At 29.3% G+C, this 23,839-nt stretch overlaps 1 protein-coding gene across 2 annotated transcripts in view; it reads left to right on the forward strand.

Moving 5' to 3' along the window:
- Positions 1–311: 311 nt before the first annotated feature.
- LOC105849667 (L-xylulose reductase) overlaps positions 312–23,839 on the forward strand; it is a 43,616-nt gene continuing 20,088 nt past the window's right edge. The window contains exons 1-3 of one of the 2 annotated variants that reach the window (XM_065803755.1): positions 312–402; positions 8,816–8,913; positions 20,912–21,069. In XM_065803755.1, the coding sequence (XP_065659827.1) occupies positions 351–402; positions 8,816–8,913; positions 20,912–21,069 (308 nt within the window). In that variant the 5' untranslated portion in view covers positions 312–350. Of the gene's footprint in view, positions 403–8,815; positions 8,914–16,512; positions 16,699–20,911; positions 21,070–23,839 lie in introns of those variants that run through there. The other variant, XM_065803756.1, reaches the window with a different exon arrangement.

A 23,839-nucleotide genomic window follows, 5' to 3' on the forward strand; every position in this document is an offset into this window, starting at 1 on the left:
AGATTGCTGTAGTTTTTTGTAAATCATCCTCATATTATTTCATCTTGAAGATACAAAAGGTTTGAGTTTATTTCATGCTTGGAAGTTAACCATTTTGAACACAAAAAATCCTAAATCCACCGTCAAAATGCAAAAATCTGACACTGATAAAATTAAAAAATTAAAAAAAAAAACTGCTAAATGTATTCATAAGTATCTATATAATGTATCTATATAATGTTTCCATAAAAGAATTTTTTTGGTACTTTCAGATGAGGTTGATCTTGAATTGGACAGGAAGTGTTATTTAATTATTTTTTATATAATACTATACTATTTAAAAAGCAATTAGCAACAATAAATATCAGAAAATGATATACAACTTTTCTGGAAAAAAAGTTCTTGTTACTGGTGCTGGAAAAGGTATAGCTTTGCAATTCTTAAATTTGGTAAAAAGAATTTTAAATTGTTTTTAGTTGATTGTTAATTGTATGGTAGTATGGGTCTATGTTTGTACATAACCACTGAGTTTCCATTCTTGTGATTCAGATTACTTATAAAATACTTGTCTCAAGTAATTCCAAGGTGTTACTTAAGGAAACCAAGGTGTTACTTAAGGAAACAGTCTGGTTCAAGCTAAAGTAACCAAGTTTAAGTAACCCCTTCTATGGGCTTATTTGGTTCAATCAGGATGTTTTTAAAAAACTTCCTGATTCAAAACACTGTTTTATTTATGTGTTCTTTAAAAGTCCAGCACAGATCTACAAGATCAAGTTGTGGTACGTATATATATATAAATATAACACATACTACATAAATCAAAACAATTTTTGCCATGGTCATTAGGGTTATGATTTTTTCAACTTTTGTCACAGTTTTAATTGGCCATAGTTTTAATTGGCCATAGTTTTAAAACCTGAGAAATTAGTAGTTAATATTAAAATTTCATAGTAATATTGAATATAGTTAAAAAATGTCCCCCACCCACAATTAAGTTATGCTATAAAATATTGTTGTTTTTATGACTATTATGGAAGTATTTGATTTTTAAATACGCTATAAAGCATAAAACACACCTAAGTAAAAACTATTTTATGTGCTTGTGTAATATGTTGGTCTGAACTAGCCGTTAGCATCTAATCTTGTGATAGCTGAATCTTTAAGTACAAATAAATCAGCTAGAATCTGTAAAAAGTTATTTGAAAAAGGTATTGAAATTGAAAGTCAGACAGGAATATGGAGATCAACTATAAGGCAAGGGAAAAGCATGAAGAAAATTAGTGCTAAAATGGTACAAAAAGAACAATTCTGCCTACATTTTGATAGAAAGAAAATAAGCAAGACTGAATACCAAGTTGTAATACTTCAAAATGAGAAAAGGAAAATTAACTTAGGAATTGTTAAATGTGAAAGTGGAAAATCCAATGATAATTTTGAAGCTTTTAAAAAATTGCTAAATGATTTTGATGCATGGAAATGTATTTCAATGATTATATGTGACACAACAGCAGTAAACACAGGAAGATTAAATGGTATAGTTGTAAAAATACAAAATGAAATGGAAACCAAAGACTTTACTAAACCACAATATTTAGGATGTCAGCATCATATACTGGATCTCCTTTTAAAACACGCTTTAAATCATTTTGTAAATTGTAAATCAACAAGTCCTGGTTTTGATTATAAATTTGTGAAGGACTTAACCGAAAATTATGAAAATCTTCAAAAAAAATTATACATATGAAGCTGAGCCTAATTATTACATAAACTTGGGATGGCGAGATGACTTTAAATTCCTTTATGAGTTACGTGAAGCTTTTAGTTACTTCAAGAATCATAAAAAATTACCAAAAATTAAGTGGCTCAAGCCTCCTCCATTGCACAGTGCTAGATGGAACTCTAGAGCATCCTATGTTCTTCTTGCCTATTTTCTTATACCAACATGGAGGTGTGAACTTGAAAATGCAGCAACTTTTATTGCAAATCAATGGAAAAAACTTTGGTTCAGCAAACAATTATTTGATGATAACTCATATGACTATATGCTTGATGCATTGACTGAAATTAAGTGTACAGCTGCTTTAAAGTGCTTTATGAGACACTGGAGCAAAGAAGATAGTGTAGTTCATATTCCAAGAACAAACATATTGCTGAACGAGGCATTAAATTGATGGATGATCTTCTTCAAAATTCAAAAAAATGGGAATATGCAAATGTGAAATTTATTGGAAAGAATGACCTGTGAAGCGTTAAAACTAACTTGCTGAAAATAATTACTTATATTGATCCACTTCAATGATATGCAGTTTATAAATACTAAATATAGTAGTTTTATTTATTTTTGTGGCTATTCATAAATGAGTTTGAAATAAGCTTTATGTGTCCTCATGTAATCGATGAAAAATTACATTACTATCAAGGGGGGGGGGGGGATATTTTTGCAACTATACTACCATTAAACCAGTTTTTATCAATTACTCAACATTTCTCACGTTATAGAAGTATAGCCACAACAGATTCAAAAAATGTCATAACCCTAATGGTCATGTTGGAATGTTATAAGGGAATAGAGGTTCTTTTCGCTTTGATGGAAGATACCTCATACTTGCTACGCACTTTTGGATTAACTGTTTAATTTGTTTGTTTAAACCTGACCAGAAAACATGTTGTGCATGGCAATCGCTCTCCTCCATTCCTAAGTGACCTTCGTGCAATTTTAAAAGTATTTCTTTTCTCATACTAACTGGGATTATTATTTGGTTTTGATACCATCATCCAGTGCTACTTGAGCTATCCAGGGTTACTTGAACCCCAAAACATAAAATGTTTATTTGTTTATTTTTTATAGAATTATTTCAGGTGAAAGTAAATAAGTTAATTATACACTTAATCAAATCAAGTAACTTAAAAAAAAAAATTTTTTTTGAAGGAAAATACAATTATGTAAATATTTTGTATAAACCTTTTGTCTGTTCAGACATAATTTAAAAAAATATAAAAATTTTTTGACAACATTTCTTTAAAGAACTATCAGTTGCTGCAATATGTAGCAATTATAATTGTCTTTTATTTTTTTTATTTTAATAAACAATTTTGTATTTATGTTTGAAGTGGCAGCAGAATCTAAAAACTCCCTTGTTAGGAACTATGGAACCCCGAATAAGGAAATATAGTTAGCCATCCTATCAATCTCTTTTATAATGTCTTCACTCAGATTAATGACTTGTCTGATTCTTGGCAGCTGTAGCTTAAACTCCATGAAGTAAAGGGCTTTGGACGTTGATCATGCATGTGAGATTTTTAAATTCTGTGCCTGGTGGCATAATCTTTAACAACATACATAATTAAAAGCTTAGCTATTTCACAGTATTTGCCACGTTTATCTAACTAAAAATGTCTAATTGAAAATAAGTATTAATAATATTTTTACAAAAAGTAGTATAGATGTTGCAGTAAGCAGTGTTTGCTTCTAATGTTTGCCTAATTTATTTAACTTCAGTCACTGTTTCTCACTATATCGCTATAATTAAAAATAAAAGGTTTTTGCTCCTCCACTCAGGTACCGCTGAATTTTTTCTGGGGACCATTAGTTTTTTTGAATTGCCACAGCATAATAAAAATGCTTAATGTGAATTTCACCTACATGATGTCTGAGAGCAATTTCGACCATGAAATTTTTCATTTTCATTTTTCTAAGTTAGTGCATGCTCTTTTGAGACAACCAGTGTTTGAATTAATTGTGTCAAAACATACACCATAAAGGGACTCACCAATTTAAAAATGATCCAATAACTTTTGAATTGCTAAAAATTTGTGCTGCTCATGTTCCATGGTCCTGGCCTGGCATCCCAAGAAGATGTGTCTCATTGTTCCATTTTAAAAGGACACAAATATGGTCTTTCGTCTCATCTAATGCACCTGTAAAATCTGTAATGATTTTCCATCAAAATGTAAATTAATTGGTTTGCCAGTGTCCCTAACCATTTCTTTACAATTGGATCTCAGAATAGCTACATTCTCCTGTGTGATTTTGTTAGAGATTCTGTGACCAGAGCTAAGGGACAAAGTAATATCATCAGTATTTCCATCAGAAATGCCCATTCCAGTTGCAGTTCTAGCAATTTTTTACACATTATCCTTAGGGAGAATGAGTATCAAAATCAACATCAAAACTTTGATTAATACACTTCATATCACAATAATTAAAACTTACCTCATTTTCATGTAAAAAACTTGCCATTATTTTTGCTTCTTTTTGTACAGAAAAGATTTTATAACTCTTCCTTGATTTGGCTCTCACGCTGACTTGTTCAAAACAACAAGCAAGATCTCCTATCACTATTTTGTAGTTAAAAATTAAATCTTGCTTCTTGTATGAAAGCAGAATGCATTTATCAATTTCTCAACTTCTGTGTAGAATGGCTAAATCATCACCAGCATAAAACAAGCCTATAAAAACATTCTTTATATAAAATGTTTGTGGTTGTTTGAGGTTGTTTGAACTTTCAAATATAATAAGGACCTCCTAAGATTTTTTTATTGCATTTTTTTTTATTACACTAAACAAACTTAAAAGTTACCAATATAGACAAATACATTAGTCAAACTAAAGTTCATTATTAAAAATAATTTGTATTATTGCTCATACATTTAAGATAAAAGTTATATTCAGTTTTGATAAAAGTAAATCTTGACTAATATGTTGAATTTTTTCCTTTTTAGTCACTTCCTTTTAGCTTGTTACCTTCTAAAGAGTTCTTAAATTTATTCTGAGCATCATCATAACCAACTCCCATTTAGTACTTCCACTTTTTCATGTACTTTTGTATATACTTTTATATATACTTAAAGCTGTATATACTGTTCAAGTTCAAGCTTGTATATACTGTTCAAGCTTTTTGTATATACTCAGCTTGAACTATCAGGTTTTTATCTGTAGTTATCCCAAAACCATTTCTTCTCCATGGAGTTCCAGAGAGAATACAACCTACCACATTATCTTTTTTCATTACACAACCAAGGTACACAAAACATCTTCAATGCATGATAATTTAAAGAAGGTATAAGGGGTATAAATGCATGACTTTAATTATCACTTATTTTGGTAAAAATAATAAAAATCACCTTGAATTTTCTGTCTAAAAAAAGACAGGAAATTAAATGTTTCATTGCCATTTTTAGAAATCTGACTCTCAAATACAGATAATGCTGGATAATGTACTTTCTCAGGGAAAGCTGGCTCCTCTTCATCTGCTCCATGGTAGTTTCTACAAGAAACCATTCTTTTTCTTTTACCAGGTTCTTGACTGGGGACAATTCTCATCACCTTGTTGTCATTTTAGACTTTACATTTAAAGGAGTTTGCAATTAATAATATTGCACCATTTTAAATAAGCATTTCATTCTTTAAATAAAAAAATGATAAATAAGTTAAAAAACTAAAATAATTTTTTAAGCATAGGGCATTACAGGATTGATATTCGGACAAACATTGTTCTTAAATAGTGTCATGAAAAATTTATTTTGTATTTTCTAGCATTTATCTTCATTTAAAATTTATTTTACATTTATCTTCATCAGGTTCATTAAAAAGTGTAGGTCTAACATTCCATCTCTCATTCATAGGACTGATCTTATTACCTCTCCCAAGGTTAAGGCAGATCTATTTGCAAAGAACTTCTCTTCTAATCCAACTCTTGAATCTTATGGCCATCCTCTTCCTTCCATTCCAATTAAACAGATTAACCGATTGTTAGTCATTCAAATCATTCTAGCTTGGTTGCTTAAGTCATATCTCAATTAAACTCTTCTACGACTTGCGGTCCAGACAACATTCCTGTCATAGTCTTACAAAATTGTTCTTCCAACTCTCTTCAATTCTCTCAAAAATATTTAATAAGCACTTGACAAAGTCTTGTTTTTCTGCCTGCTTGAAAATAGCATCTGTTGTTTCCAATTGTTCCAAAACTCCAGAGAACATTCTGACTCCTCTAACTATTGTCCAATCAGTCTTCTTTCTGTTAATAGCAAGGTCTTTGAGTCTTTGATCATCAAATTTCTTACATCCCATCTTGAGTCAAGTAACTTGCTGTCAGGCAGTCAATACTGTTTGTGATCCTCTCGCACTACTGCTGACTTGCTAACTGCTGTGACTGAAATATTTTACAGTGCATTAAACGGAGACGGTATGGCTAGAGCTATTGCTCTTGACATATCTAAAGCTTTCAACAAAGTTTGGCATGCTGGTTTTCTCCATAAGCTTTCTTATATCTAAAGTTATATCTTTTTGCTGATGACTCAACTTTATACTCCTATCTCAATAAAAAGTCTTTGAATCTGGTCTCACTTCTGTAACAGATTGGGGTTCGCAGTGGCTTGTGAAGTTTAACTAATAAAACTGAGTTATTTAATGCAAGCAACTGTTACAATACTGTCAACATTCCTATAATAATGAATGGCAATCCTCTCACTGAGTCCTCTAATTTACATCTTCTTGGATTCTCACTCTTGACCTTTCATGGAAAACATATATACAATCGATTGCTAAATTAGCATCTTCCAAGTTTGCTTCTCTTAATCATTCTTGCCATTTTCTTACTCCTGATTCCATTCTCTACCTCTACAAATCTCTTATTCATCCCTGTATAGAATACTGTTGTCATATTTGGGCTGGTTATATCAATGATGCTCATTCTCTTCTAGACAAGGTCCAAAAATGCATTATAAATGTAGTTGGACCCACTCTATCTGCTAAGCTTGAGCCCCTTTCTCATAATCGTAAAGTTGCTCTCTTTCTCTTTTCTACAAATACTATCATGGTTGCTGCTTAAAGGAGCTATCATATCTAGTTCCATTGAATAAACTCATTCGCGCTTGACTCATCAAAAAATTTTAGAGCATGCAGGGACAGAAAAAGTAAACCAATGAGACAGCAAAGTCTCATTGGTTTACTTTTTCTGTCCCTGCATGCTCTAAAAATTTTTACTCATTTAGTTTTTTTCCACTTCAACCCTATGGGACTCTTTCCCATCTTCATGTTTTCTGACTCATATAACCTACAACTTTTCAAGTCTTCTGTCAACGGTTTCCTTGCTCTATAACTTTTTTTTCTTTCTAGCTTTTTCTTTCCCAACTTAATAGTGGATGCTTGCAACCTTGTTGGGAATAAATCAGAATTAAAAAAACAAAAACAAAATGCAAGTTGTTGTGGGTGGGATTGATATTTGGACAAACAAACAACTTGACGTCACTAGAATGGTACGCAATATAAATTTACTAAAATGTTTGTAAAAATCAGATTTTGATTTAGTAAAGATAAAAAACATCTTAATTTTTCAGTGTTTTTACTGCGAGAAAACTACAATCTACAAAAAAAAGTTTTAAATATAGCATTTTGTTGTAAAAAGTTTTGTAATATCAAATTTTGATATTTTTACATTTTTTGGCTTTTTGGAAATTCAAAAATAATTTATATGACCTGACTAATTATTAAATACTATTTCATTATTTGTTACAAAAGTTACCGAGTTACCTAAAGCGCCAGTCATTTAAAAACGCCTTTAAAAATATATGTTTGTTTAAAAACATCCAAAAACTTTCAAAAAAAGTTCAAATTAAAATTAAAAACATCAGCGCAAATAATAGTTGTCTTCCAAACACAAAAAAGTTCCAGACAGTTCTTGTGATAAAATTCCAATATGACCAACAAAATGTATATATATATATATATATATATATATATATATATATATATATATATATATATATATATATATATATATATATATATATATATATATATATATATATATATATGAGAATTATATATGAAATAAATCTATATGAATTGTACAGTGTGCTTAGTTACTATTTAATGTGCTTAGTTATGACTGTTGATCATTTTACTGGTTGTTTAATTGATGTTAAATTATTTTAACATATACAACTTTTGATTCGATATCACAAAAATTAGGTAATATATTTAATTTCTTAATAATAACTTAGTTAGCTATTTTATATTCCTTTGAAACTAAATTTTATATTCTACGTTTTATTAACTATTTTATATCCCTTTAAAACTAAAGTTAAAAGTTTTAATTTTCAAAATCATATTTGATTTAAAATCTTTCAATTAAAAAATATATATATATATTTATATTAAACAATTAGTTCCTTACAAGAAATTTATTTATTATAATATATTTAATTTTACATTCCATCGAGTATATTTATTATTTACATCTTTAATTTTACATTCCGTCAAACTTAAATTATAATTTTAAGTATTGAAATTATATTGAAAGTTTTTTAACTAAACCTTTAAGAAGGTTTTTTAGTTAAAAAACTGGGCAGGCAGTCCAGCGGGAAGAATGACATACATTAGAGGTTCCACCCCTGAATCATGGATAGTGTATAAGCAGTAAGTTTTGCACCGTAATCAATTAGTTTTTTTTAAATACTTGGGAGTTTTGAATTATGTTTTATTTTTTTATTAAAAAAAGATTAAAAAATTAAATTTTAGAGAATTGTAACATGCACTCAATAATAGTATCAGTAAAGTATTATTGTAATATTGTTGTCATAGTAATATTCTAGTGATGTAGTATTATAGTAATATTGAGCTTGATACAAGTATCAAGTATGTCTTTGTATTCTTAACAGTTTTTTTTTTACTTTTTACAAAATAACAATTTTAGCCAAAATCTGCTCAAAATTTTGGTTCAAATATTTGAGCAGATTTTGGCTAAAATTGTTATTTTGTAAAAAGTAAAAAAATTGTTATTCAAATCATATAATGTTTGCAGTTCGTATAATAATTTTGTAATTTATTGCCAAGGTATTGGTCGAGGCATTTGCATTGCAATGTTAAAAGCTGGAGCACAAGTATTTGCATTATCAAGAACCCAATCTGATCTTGACAGTCTTCACCAAGAAGTAAAATCCAAATTTCATTTTATTTATTTAAAATATTTAAAATCAAAATTATTATAGTGTCTATATGCTACTTAAGTGAACAATATAGACAATAGTATAATTAAACATAAAGTTATAATTAGATTTGGTTTATGGAAGTTTAATTACTTATAATAATTGCACTGCAGGCCAAAGTTGTTCATTAAACAAAATAAATAAAAATTAATTCAAACATAAGTATAAAGTTTAAACAGTATAACAATATCAGCTGTATCAAAGGCCTTACTTAGATCTATAACGACACCTAAAGTATACTTTTTTTATAAAACCTTTTAAAATATTATAAACAAAATGTAAGACTGCAAGATCAGTAGAATGGCCAAAAAATAATAATAAAAACTGTAAGAGAAAACATGGGTACAGGTGAGAATTCCTAATTTCGAAAAAAACTATTTACATTTTATTAAATATAGATTGTATAATCATCATATTAGACACATTGACGTATTAGAAAATATACAAAATTTAAGGGTTACTAAACAGTAATGTTTCACAACACTGCCTGCACTAATAAGTGATAATGTACATATGAAAATAACAAAAAGTCGAAGTTGGTTCAAAATTCAATTTATGACTTACCTTATACTGTATTTCTGTTTCTTGAATTGATTCTCACATATAGGAAAGTCAAGATTTGCAGGTCTTACTCCTCTCTAATGTGGTTGTTGTTAAAGGGATTCCCAAGTGCCAAGACAACTTATGTTTATTTTTTAAATAAACATTAGAAAATAAGTTTTAAGCTTATTTAAATTATTAAAATAAGTCATATATTGAGATATTAACAAAAAGCATTTGTTATTTTGCCATTATAATTTTGCTTGAGATGTTAGTATTAACTTCATGAATCTGCATATTTTATTTTGTTGTGAAATATTTGATTTAAATAATAATTGTACTTACGGCAGAGCTTTTTAAACAGTTTACACATTAACACAATTAGATTGGGTTTTTCCCTCTAAAAAAGGTTTCCACTACATTAAGTGCATTTTAGTTTAACTAGAAACTATTGACAAAATAAAAGTTTTAATTAAACGAAGAATACCACTTTTCTACTTTTACTTGTTTGTTTTTTTATATTCAATAAAATATTTTATTTTCATTTACTGTGAAATTATATTTTCAATTTTATTAGCCGAACAAGTTTTTGACAAGTATCAAGATAATTTTTAAATTTGCATATCTTTTATTCATTTTAAGATAAAAAAGCAATTTTTATTTTTTTATTTTTTTGACATTTTCACTTCTCACAAGGCTGCAAGCAACCACTAAAAGAGTTGGAAGTTACTGGAAGAAAAAGATGAAGTTTACAGAGTAAGATAACGATTGAAAGACAACTTAAAAGATTGTATATTATATAAATCAGGAAAACAAGATGAAAGAAGCGAATTTCAAAGAACTGATGTTCGAAGAAAAAAAACAGACAAATAAAAATTTTTTGAGCACTTAAAAAAAGTCACAGTAAAAGGATGAGACTTAATTAAATGACAAGTAACACGAGAATGAATTTTAGTAGATGGCACATGAGACAAAAGATCTTTAGAGCAGTGCCCATTTGCTCACTCTATAATTGTTCATTATAGAATTTGTAGAAAAGAGAAAGAGAAGCATCATTGTGACAATGTGATAATGGTTGAAGGTTGGCTGCAAGAGCAGATCCAACTATGTTTACAATGCACTTTTGTACCTTGTCTAAAAGAGAAAGGGTATCATTGGAAGATTTGCCCCAGATATGGCAACAGTATTCCATTCAAGAACGGATTTGAGATTTATAAAGATAAAGAATAGAATCCTGAGTAAGAAAGTGGCAAGCACAATAAAGAGATGCTAATTATGCAATCGATTTGATCCAAATTCCTAGTCCAAAATCCTAGATGATAATGGTTAAATGATTCATTGAGTACATTACTGTTCATAAATATATCTAGATTATTGTGATAACGATTAGCTAAAAAAATTGAGTTTTATCTAAGTTAAAGTTCATCAGTAGCTGGCAGTCCTGTGCTGTAGTAATGATTACTTTGGTCAATACTTTTCACTGGAAAAGTAATGATTACTTTCTCCATTACTTTTTACTGGTGCGGTAATGATTACTTCTCCATTACTTTCAACATGTAATCATTACTTTCCCATTACTATTTGCTAAAAGATGCACGAAAAAAATTAAAGCAGTTATAAAAGAATTAAAACAATTATGCATTATAATACCTAATATATATAATATCCTATCATATATGGCTGTGCCATATAATTAGAATAGGTATTTAATAAAAGTCTGTGTGTCCATGGACTGCTTGTGCTTATCAAGCTGACATCTGCAGTGCAGATGCATGAAGCGAAACATTGAAACTTATAAATTATAATAGTTTGAGGTTTTATAACTCAATCTCCCCATTTTGCTTCAGTAATGAAAGTTTTTCAAACAAATCATTGCTCAGTCTGTTTCTCCACTTTATCATAATTAAGGATCTTTTACTAAAAAGTCTTTCAACTGGAGCACTTGATGGCAGTGCGGTGTTGTATTTAAGAAAAATGTGCTTGACTGCTTCATGACAGTGGAGCATGGTCAAAGTACAATTTGAATCCTGTAGAAAGCTTCAAATTTTGTAGCTTGTGCATTCAATAGATGTGGAATAGATTGAAACTTGATGACACGGCTACTCTACCAGGTATTTAAGATGCTTTTGACTTTAGGCATAGCTTGCATATTCCAACAACATTGCTTGTTGCGTAGCAGATAAAATAAATTCAAAATAGGCAAATACATCCTTAGTATGCCGTGACCCATCTTCTTTATCACAACCACTCAATGAAACTGTCATTGCCATAGTATTTGTTTACTAAATATATTTAAATACTTTATATAGCTTTGGCTATCACAATGTTAATGTATACCAAATGGTCTTTGGATAAGGATTATTAATGATGACATACGGAATATATTAACCAGAATTAGGATTTGAAAAATAGGGGACAAAACAAAAGTAATGGGTAATTTAATATTACTCATTACTTTTAACATTACTCATTACTTTCCAAAAAAAGTAATGATTACATTTTCCATTACTTGCCACAAACCAAGTAATCATTACTTTGCCATTATTTTGAAAAAGGTAATCATTACTGTAATCGTTACTTTCAGTAATCATTACAATACAACACTGTAAGTGGTAGTATCATCAGCAAACAATACCACCTTAGATGTGAAAATTTCTGGAAGATCATTAATGTAAATTAAACAGAGTATAGAGCCAAGAATATAACCTTGAGAAACCTCTGAAGTTACAGGGTATGAAGAAGAGTGCTGTCTATTGAGGACAACTTATAAACTACAATTGGTATGGAAGGATTCAATAAAGCTTAAGATGTTATCTGATACACCCTAAGAAGAAAGCTTATGGAGAAGACCAGCATGCCAAACTTTATCAAAGGCTTTAGAAATGTCAAGAGTGATAGCCTTAGCCTCTCCACATCTATCTAATGCACAATAAAACCTATCAGTTATTACCATTAACAAATCAGCAGTAGAACGAGAAGATCAAAATCCATATTGATGATCAGAAAATAAGTTATTAGATTCAAGATGAGAGATTATATGCTTGTTAATTGAAAACTCAAAAACCATTCTTATGAAAGAAGACTAATGGGGCGATAGTTAGATGAGTCAGATCGCTCTCCAGAATTTTTGAAAATAGGGATAACAGATACCACTTTCCAGCAGGACAAAAAACAAGACTCTGATAAGCACTAGCTAAATAGTTTTGAAAGTATAGGAGACAGCTCCAAAGAACACTACTGCAAAACTGTAGAAGAGTTTAAGCAGGAAACCTTTTTAAATACAGAATCTGGAGTGAATTAAAGGAAGATAACTATCAACGCTAAGATCACAAGATGAGACAGCCAAACTTAAATTAGTCTCACAAAGAGCAAGTAGGTTTGGTGAGTTTTGCAAGAGATAAGACTCAACAGAAAAAAAATTCTTCAAAAACCACAAATATTAGTGAATGATAGATTTAGAGAACTTGGTGATGACAATGATTTTTTGTGTTTTATAGTTTTTAGAACTTTTTACTTGTCATTTTAAAATTTGTTAATGAACTTGGCTCAAAGCATAGATAGTACTCAGTCTACTATTTAATAAATAAAATAGTATATATATAAATAGTGTATATAATAGTATATATATAAACAGTATATATATAGTAATATAATAGTATATATTTATAAATAGTATATATAGTAATATAATAGTGTGTGTATATATATATATATATATATATATATATATATATATATATATATATAGTATATATATATATATAGTATATATATAAATAAATTAAAAAATATTTAATAAAAAAAAATAGTCCATGCATTTGCCTTATTACTAATAATAAACCTTAAGCCGTAGCAATGGGTTTCAAATGTGGCCTTGACAATGCACACCAAAAGTACAAACAGTGACACCATCTATGTGCAACATGGCACTGTTAGTACCCTAATATTAATACAGCTGTTGATGATGATGATGGAATGATGTTGATGGAATCAACATCATTCTGTTGAATCTGTTCCTCTCTGAGAGCTACCACAAATCATTTTTCAATTGAAATTTGAAATTAAAAAAAAATTGGAAAAATTTAAAACAATTTTAACTCTCGATAATTTGAAATTTGATTCAACATTTATACCCAGTCCATAATACCCAGCATAGTGAGAATTGTTGCTGAAAGTTAAACCTATATCTTGCTACAGTAACAGTATCAGATTTAGAATATAGTGCAACTGAGGAAGAAAGTCATATTTAAATCGTTTTGAATAGTTAATTATATTTTGTTTCTTGTTTGCAATAGAATGTTTCTACTTTTAAAATAGTTTTAAAAGTAGAAACATTCTATTGCAAACATTATAGTGATTGCTAAAGTTAAAATAAAAATAAAATTATAAAAAATTAAAATCAATAAATTATTTTACTTCTGTTCAAAAAAAATTTTTTCTACAAAATTAATTAACGCATATTTTTAAACTTAAGGAAATATAATTCAATTTATTAAACCAAATTTTTTGTTTTTTCTTGCAAACAATGTGAATGAAAAAATTAATTATACTTAAATTTTTAATAGTATGCTAGATCAAGGTAAATAATTATAAAAAACGTGGTATCTAATGTTTTTTTGCTTTGATCTTACTCGTTTAGTCTATAGATTATAGACTCATATTAGGGAGGGGGTGGGTCCAAAATTCTATAGTTTTTGATTAAACTGTTATTCTTAATTTTTTTAGAAAAGTTCAATAAATAATTCAGTTTTTGCTATTTTTAGTGGTTGATCTTCTACTTCAATTTTTAACATAGGGTGGGGTAGCATTTTTTTTTTTTCACAATTAATTTTTTTGCGTTAATTTAAGCCTTGTGTCATATAGGTTTTTAATTGGTGAATGAACTGCTAATGGTTGCCATTGAATACTAGAACTTATTAAATAGTTTAGAGAGAATTGAAGAATGTTTTGGAGAAGACTTATGTAAAACTATGACATGTTGTCTGGACCATAAGCATAGAAGAGTCTAATTGAGAAATGGCTTTAGCAATAGAAGCTGGAGTGATTTGAATATCTAACAGATTAATATGATTAACTGAAATGGCAGGAAGAGTAGGGCTGTTTGATTTAAGATTCACTATTTTTGCAAATAGTTCTGCCTTATCCCTTGGGAGAGGTAATAAGATCAGACCCTTGAATTAGAAATCGAATGTTTGACTGTTAAAGATTTTTATTTTAAAGTCTCTAGAGCCTAACTTCTGAGATAAGATACAAGCTTAGTAAACAGGCAATAATGGAGCCTAGCATCAAACAACACATTTTTACATTGATTTTTTTCAATAAAAAAAATGCGTTAGTTCTCAAGAAAGTTGTACTTTAAAAAAAAAAAATGATTATGATTAGATATAGCTGTAAAACAAGGTAAAAAACCAAGGAGTACAAAGAAGCTAGACTTAAAACTGACAAGAAGGATTTAAAGCTTCCTTACATGCTTGGATCCAGGAGGTTATGTAGGAGGCACATTGATTAACGGAGAGCCTAAAGGCATCATTTTTGATCCAAAGAAAAAACCAAATTCAAGTAATCTAGTAAATGCTTTAGAACCAATCAAGGTTGGTGCTGAAGCACTTTGCAGAAGAGATTCGAACTTGCTCTCATCTGATGGCATTTTGAAGTTCATTTTCAAGAAGCTAAAAAGTCAGGAAAACATATTTAGTCAAGAGCTAGTTGACTCATTTACTAAAAGAGTCACTAAGAGGAGGAATGCTATATTAGAAAATTTAGTTAAATATCTGAATAATCCTGATGTCATTAATGGAGCAACTCATTACATTTTCGAAAATTCCATGCCAAAGAGAGATGCAATTGCTATTACAGCATCAAGTTTGTTTAATCGTTTGTTTGAGCCAAAGAGAAGTGAATCTATAGATGAGGAAAATTTGTCAGACAATGAAACTAGTCAGGAACAAGTACAACAATTTACTTCCTTGTCAGAAGGGCTTTCACCAAAGAAACAAAAAATAGAATCAACTAGCAAAGCTCAAAGAAATAGCAATATTTGAGCTAACAAAAAAACGAACAAGCAACTTAGATTTGTTGCACACGGCTTTAAAGTAAATCCAAGTAACAAGTGTGGAGGCTGAAAGGTCATTTTCTGCAGGTGGTCTATTTGTCACTAAACTAAGGTTAAGGTTAAATGATGAGGTTAAACACTTAATGCTTTATGTTTTTTACGTGCTTATTGTCTTAAGAAATTTAAAAATAACCATTAAAAAGGCTCATTTGTTTGCTGCTCAATTGTATACAATGTACGTATATAATATTGTTACTATATATATTTATGTTATTGCTGCTGTTGTACCCCTGAAATATATATAATAAAAAAATACACTAGGAAACCGGAAAACCGGTTTTTAAAACATTAACAAATGTGGTTTATTCAAAAAACCGGTTTAGAAAAAACTTGAATATTTCCTTTCCCTAGTAAGATTGCTAAGAGTTTAAGATTTTTTGTATTTTGCTGCTGACTTAGCTTATTGCTAAAGTAATAACATAAGGTTAAGTTTGGGATGAAAGTTTTTATATCTGCTAAAATTGCTGTTGAAAATGATTAATAACATGTTGTATACTATCAGATATTAGGCAATAGTTTATGGGTTTGAATATTATTTCAGAGTCTTTGTAGTAAATAATAAACAAATGCTTAGGTATTATTCCAATGAAATCATTTGACTGTATCTTAAGCTATAACACTGAAATTTTCTGCAAAATTTAACAAATTATTAATTTGATTTTGTTGAAGATTTTCTTTCAGATTACATAAAAATAGAGTCTGTGTCTTTAAAAAAAATTGATGTGATCATAAATTTTTAATTATGAAAATAATTTCTTCAAGAAACTCATCTAATAGAAGTACTATAGCTTCTAAACTAATGGATTTCTCCTTATTTAACCACTGTTTGTATGGTACTATATCTGTATATTTCAAACCATGTTTATTAAAAGTATAACTTATATTCTGTTTAGATTCTCAACATTGTGGCAATTATCAAAACTATGCAGCTATGGTTCCTTTTTTAGATGTTGTTTTTGATATAAATTCTTTACATAGCAGGAACAACATAAGCCATCAACTTTGAATTTTGATGTATTTGACTATATATTATATACGCTATCTATTGTTATACAGCAAATTGTTTTATGACAATCAAGGTTTAGTAAATCTCCAATATAACTTTTTTTTTTCTTTATATTTTTTTAAGTATATGTTGCTTTCTAAACATAAAAATCTTTAATATTTTATTTATCAGAGTTAATGAAATATATTTATTTCATGCATATTTTTAGCAACACTTAACCAAATAAGTTTGAATTTCATATTTGAATTTCTTGTTTTGAAAAGAAAATACAAATTTTTACATTTAATTGATCTACTTTAGAGATATTGGCTATTTAGCCAATTCAAAATGGCAGATTTTAAATTATGAAATCCTGTTTTGATAGAAAGTCTAAGTTCATATATGTATGCAACCACAAGACATACCAAAATTATTCTTCCTCTATTTCTTTTTCAAATTAAATTTAAAATTTCAAAATTATTTTTCCTCTATTTCTTCTATTATATCCGAAAGCGGTCTAGAATAGCCCCTGACTAATGACATGAAACCCAGTACAACCTGCTTCATTTCCTACTGCCTTGTAGGATACACATTTTTAGGCAAATGTTAGGAGAAGCTCCGACCTACAACACCCCCTGCTTTTAGACTCTTGGTTGAGTAAAGGCTAGAGATGGTGTCTTGATAAAAGTATTCATCTTGTGCAGATGTTAAATGCATCCGGCTACTGTCTTGTGGAAGGCTTTCTTGGCAAAGACTTGAAGGGTAAACAGATTTTATCTGTTGGCCAGCTTCGCACCCCTACTTCATCTATTAGGCTGGGGCAGATATATTTATAATACATTGTTTTCAGTTTAAGATGTTGAATTCTGGATCTTCTTGACTCTTGGATCTTCTTGACACTTGAATGCATGGGTTTTGCTTGTGTCTCTGTTTTAATGACTAGGCAACTCATTCTATTATCTCCTAATTAGGGTACAGCTCTAAAACTCTTTTTTATGGTTCTGAGGCCAGCTGGTAAACTCTGTGGTAGCTCTCACAGAAACTGATTCCATCAACAGCTGTATAATATCAGAGTACTAACAGTGTCATGTTGCATATAGATGGTGTCTCTGTTTGCACTTTTGGTGTGCATTGTTTAGGCCACTTTTGTAGCCCTTTGTTACAGCTTACGGTTTATTAATAGTAATGAGGCAATTGCTTGGACTATTAAATAGTGTACTAAGTGCTATTTATGCTTTTAGTCAAGTTCCTTAATGATTTAAAAATGACTGAAGTACCAAAAACTATAAAACACAAAAAATCATCGTCATCACCAAGTTCTCCAAATCTATCATTCACTAATATTCATAGTTTTCAAAGTAACTTTTCTTTTATTGAGTCTTATCTATTGCAAAGGTCACCAGACCTACTTCCTCTTTGTGAGATTAATTTGAGTTTGGCTGTCTCATCTCGGGATCTTAGTGTTGATGGTTATCTTCTTTTAATTCATAAAGACTCCAATAGTCAAATGCAAGGCCTGGTCATTTACATTCGTAAGAATTCACCCATTTGTCAGGAAACTAGATTTGAATCCACCAACTATTCTTTTAAGTGCTTTTGTTTAGCACCACTTCACTTTAACACCTTCTCTTTGTTCTATGTTGCTCTCCTTCATCGCAAGACTGTACTCTTTTCGATGTTATTTCTGTTAAAATTGACCATTCCCTCTCTCTTCATCCAGCAGCCAATATCGTTGTTGGTGGTGACTTTAATGCTTATCACACTGAATGGCTTTGCTCTAGTGTCAGTGACTCTGCAGGCGTTAGAGCTCACAACTTTTGCCTTTCTCAATCTCAAACTCAAATAGTCAACTTTCGAACTTGCCAGACAACTAAATCATTTACCTTGTCTACTCAACTTATGTCTTATTTCTGATCCTAGTACTGACTAGGATCAGAACTGAGCACTGCAGTTTCTCCACATTCACTATTAAGTGCTTCTGATCAGGGTTTGATCACTCTAAAACTATTATCTCATTCTTCTTCATCATCAGAATCCCCTTATTATCATACCTCTAATCAAACCATTTCTAATCGAAACCATTACTTCCTTATCTTTCAGCAAAACAATTCTCCAAAATGTCATCTGTTATCCCTATTTTCAAAAATTCTGGAGAGCAATCTCACTCGTCTAACTACTGCCCCATTAGTCTTCTTGCTATCATAAGCAAGGTTTTGAATCTATAATTAACAAAAACTTAATCTCTCATCTTAAATCTAATAAGTTACTTTCTGATCATCAATGTAGATTTTGATCTTCTCATTCTACAGCTGATTTTGCCAACAGTGATAGCCGATAGGTTTTATCATGCATTAGAAAGAGGTGGAGAGGTTATCTCTCTTAGCATTTCTATAACTTTTAATAAAGTTTGCCATGCTGGTCTTCCCCATAAGCTTTATTCTTATGGTGTATCATAAGAATAAATGAACAGCACTCTTCTTCATATCCTGTAATTTTAGGGGTTTCTCATGGTGCTATTCTTGGCCCTATACTCTGTTTAATTTACATTAACGATCTTCCAGATATTCTTACATCTAAGGTGGTGTTGTTCACTGATGATACTACCATTTATTCTTGTCTTGATAAGAACTCAACACTCTGATTGCTTAGAGGGGGGATTTGAGTTTGAAAAGGATCTCACTTCTGCTACAGCATGGGGCTCACAGTGGCTGGTGAACTTTAATTCAGATAAAACCCAATTTTTTTTCAGCCAATCGATATCACAATATTTTAGATCTTCCTTTATTTATGAACAGTAATGCATTTGATGAGTCATCTACCCTTCATCTTCTAGTATTAACTCTTACTTCGGATCTTTCTTGGAAACCATATGTCAAATTCATTACAAAATTAGCATCTGCTAAGGTTTTATCTCTTTATCGTGCTTTTATTCTTTATCTCTATAAATCTCATATCTGTCCTTGTATGGAATGCTGTTGCCATATCTGGGGTGGATCTTCCAATGATGCCCTTTTGCTTTTAGACAAGGTGCAAAAGCGCATTGTAAACATAGTTGGACCTGCTCTTGCAGCCAACCTCCAATCATTATCACATTGTCATAATGTTGCTTTTCTTTTTCTTTTCTATAAATACTATAATAAGCACTGCTCTTAAGAGCTAGTGTGTCTTGTGCCATCTACTAAAATTCATTCTCGTGTTACTCGTCATTCATTTAAGTGTCATCCTTTTTCTGTGACTGTTCCTAAAAGCTCTTATTTATTTAGTTTTTTTTCTCGAATCTCAGTTCTTTAGAATTTGCTTCTTTTATCTTGCTTTTCTGATTCATATAATTTGCAATGTTTTAACTCGTCTGTCAATTGTTGTCTTGGTCTATAAACTTTGTCTTTTCTCTTCCAGTAACTTCCAACTCTAATAGTGGTTGCTTGCAGCCTTGTGGGAAGCAAAGATGTAAAAAAAAAAATTACTTCTTCATACATTCCTAAAAAATATAAGTTTTAAATTTACTATTCAACCAATCAATTTTTGGTCCTTAAATGGACCTATTTTCAACATTTTACAGCTTGTGGGTTTTTTATGGGGGTGTAATTTCTACTATTTTGAATCAAATGTTACAAATTTGTCATAAATGATGCCTACCATCTATATTTTCACCAAGTTGCATAATTTTTACATTTTTAAATTTATTCTACAATTATTTACTTTATCAGTATTAAAATGTTATTTTCAAAGCCTTTTTTTTTGTAATTGTTAAGACCAAAACCGCCAAAAAAATTTTTTATTTTATTTCTAAGAGTTAAAGGTGATTACTACCATTTATCCCATAGATTTCTAAATTTTAATTGTTAAATACTAGTAGTTTTATATATATATATATATATATATATATATATGTCTTTTAAAGTTAATTATTTTTTAAAAAGACACAAACTTGCAACTTTTAAATTTTTTATTTTTTTAAATTGTCTTAACCTGGTTTGAGATGAATGAATGAATGAATTTGAATGAATGAATGAATGGTTTGAGATATTGAGTTAATTTTTGCCTAAATTTATTTTTCCATTAAACCTACAGAAGGTATAAATTTTACAAAAATCTGAGATGGTGACCTGGGAAGGTTTGACTTATTTTATATGAACTGACCCTTAAAAGAAAGCTAAAAAGAAAAATGTAAAGTTTTTTTGTTTTATGTTCAACTGTTAACTTGAAAAAAATCCTAAATATGAAACAAAAATTGTTATTGTGTGCAGTTTATCTAGAAAAATCAAATTGTGCCAAAACCACTGATAATTTTTAATTTGTATTTTTAGTTCTCTGAAGTTGTTACTATATGTGTAGACTTAAATGATATGGAAAAAGTTAAAGAAAAACTTGACATTATCCCTGAGGACATTACCTTACTTGTCAATAATGCTGGTTGTGCAAAACTTCAACATTTTTTAGATATCACAGAGGAAGCCTATGATAGGTTGGTTTTATTTTTTTGTGAATGAAGCATTTTTTTAAAATTATTCACCTCCTCCAGGCCAAAAGTCAACCACAGTCAAGGAGGCTACTTTATTGTGTTAGCAACTCTCTCTCAACTCTGAAACATGAACCTTGATAAACAAGGTCGCTACGTGGAGAAACAAGTTAAGCACGGTACTACCTGGGGCATGGTAGGGATCAAACTTGTAAGTGCTTACTTATAAAGCGAAGGCTCTACTACTACACCACTACCACATTTTGGTACTTTTGCTCTGCATTGTTGAATACTTTTTCATAAGTATGACTCGATTGGGTTTTTTTTATTTACTTATTATACTTGATTTATTTTATTGTTCAATATTGTACAAACTGAGCTATATGTAACATAATCTTTTTGAACATGTTTTAAGTAGCAAATAGGTTCAGTCACTGTAAAATGATGAAGTTAATCACAATGAAAAGTTACAATATTTATATGTAGAAAAAAAGACTTTAGTAAAATTAAAGATCTTGTGAAAAGGCATTATTCATTTGAGTTAATAATTTTTACTTGATTTTGCTGCACTACTCTTATGCTACACTACTGCACTATGTTATGCTACACTAAATTATTCGCTTTACCCTTTTTTTTTCTTTTTTTTTTTTGTAATATTTAAATCAGTCTGAAAATATCTTTTGAGTGGTTTGTTAAATGAAGTTTAAAAGCTATTGCATTTTAATAGCCATGGTTACAAAAGTTTGAATGACAATCATTCACAATAACGTAATTTACAATTACACAAAACATACTCATTACTTGCAAATGGAAAAAATTCAGACAAAACAATATATATCTAAAAAATATATATCAAAAATAAATATCTAAAGAATATATAGTTTAATTTTCATAAGCTAACTTTTTTAATTAAAATATTCAGCAGCAGAAGAAAAAAATTGTTTTAATTTGCCATTAATAGACAAAATGTAAACAAATCATATTTGAAAAAAAGGTTATTATTTATTTAGTAAGTACATAAGTTTTTAGTTCGTTTTATGTTACATTTTGTTAAGATAACTATAGCAAACAGGACAGCAGTAAGTTGTTTAGTTCTATTAGTTGTAAGTTATATATATATATATATATATATATGTATATATATATATATATATATATATATATATATATATATATATATATATATATATATATATATATATATATATATATATATATATATATATATATATATATAAAACAGAACTGAACAGCTTCAATAATAGGTACCTCAAATACTAAGAATTTAATCACATTATGTTTATGTGCTATGCGTTTTTTTTTCATAGCAAGGTCTAGTTTTGGTTGATATACTTAAAAAATTAGCCTTAAAATGACTATATTCGTTTAAAAACAAAGATAGATGATAGATATTATTCTCTAGAGGGTAAAAATCCTAATTCTGATAGACATTTCTTATTGTCTTGGTACAGAAGAGAATCATGAAGAAATTTGACTCTGACAAAAATGATGTCACAGGCCCTAAAAATGTTTAGCTATGAATTAACTTATTTTTCAGAGATCTTGGCAAATTAAGAAATTTGTTAAAAAGTTGTTTGCAAGTAATTCAATTTTTTTATATTTATAGCAAAAATGATGATAGAAAGTACTATCTACTTTAGAAGAAGATAAGTGTTTGTGAAATCAAGGTATAGTTAGAATTACTTAAAGAAGAGTGAAAAGTAACTTGAAACAATCTAAGGTCATATGACTTTAAAAAAAAAGTATTTTGAGCGTTATAGAAAACAAGCTTGCAGTAGAGCCACTAAATCCAAGTCATTAAGTAAGATTAAAGTCAGCAACGCTTATAATATTACCAGTAAATTAAAGAATCAATTTTGTTAGAAAACTATCAAAATGAGAACATATTTTCATTTTGAGACTGTTAACAGTCTCAGGAAGGTTTTATAAGAATAAAGCGAATGTGTTATGTAATGCCTAATGAAAACAGAGTAATAATGATTCAAACAGGATTTCACAACATATATGTGATATGTAAATTTGTGTGAAAGTATATTTTGTGGTTAACTATTTCCTTATTTGAGTCTGTGAACCAGAGGAAGTCATTAACACCGATATCCAAGAAAAGTTTTTAGTAGTCTTCATGGTCTACATCTCTTTTGCTTTTCACAACCAGAAAAGATTTCTGCTCAAACAAGCTATCATCTCTAGTTCCATCAACAAAAGTTCCTTCTTGCAATGTTGCATCCTTTTACTTGATCTGTCTCTTCATGCTCTTAAATACCTTAATTCATCTAGTTTCTTTTTTCACACATCAGTGTTATGGAACTCTCTCTCTCTCTTTCATGTTTTTTCGAATCAGAAATCAACTTTTTTTTTAGTGTTTAAAAATATTTATTGTTTTCTGTTAACTCCCAATGTAAATAGTGTTTGCCTTGAGAGGGAATTAGTTTTAATTAAATTACTAAAATAACAAAGTATTAAAAGTTATTAAAAAATAACATTAAAAAAACATGAAATAAAAATGGAATACTTAGATTATTTAAACTTCTATATAATTTAAATTTAAAAAAAACGTTTAAAAAAACTTTTTTTTTGAAAAATCCCTATCACAGGGCCTGGAATGGCATAGTTAATTAAAACTGTTCTCATATTAGCATGAAATTAGCGTACAACACACTGCAAATGTGCAAATAAATGCCAGTTTTTATTTTGGGAAAAACAGTCATCCCCAAATATTAACAGTTGAGTAATTCTGCAACAATCAGCTGGTAAT

This window comes from Hydra vulgaris, chromosome 08 (assembly GCF_038396675.1).
Source record: "Hydra vulgaris chromosome 08, alternate assembly HydraT2T_AEP".
Taxonomy (NCBI): domain Eukaryota; kingdom Metazoa; phylum Cnidaria; class Hydrozoa; order Anthoathecata; family Hydridae; genus Hydra; species Hydra vulgaris.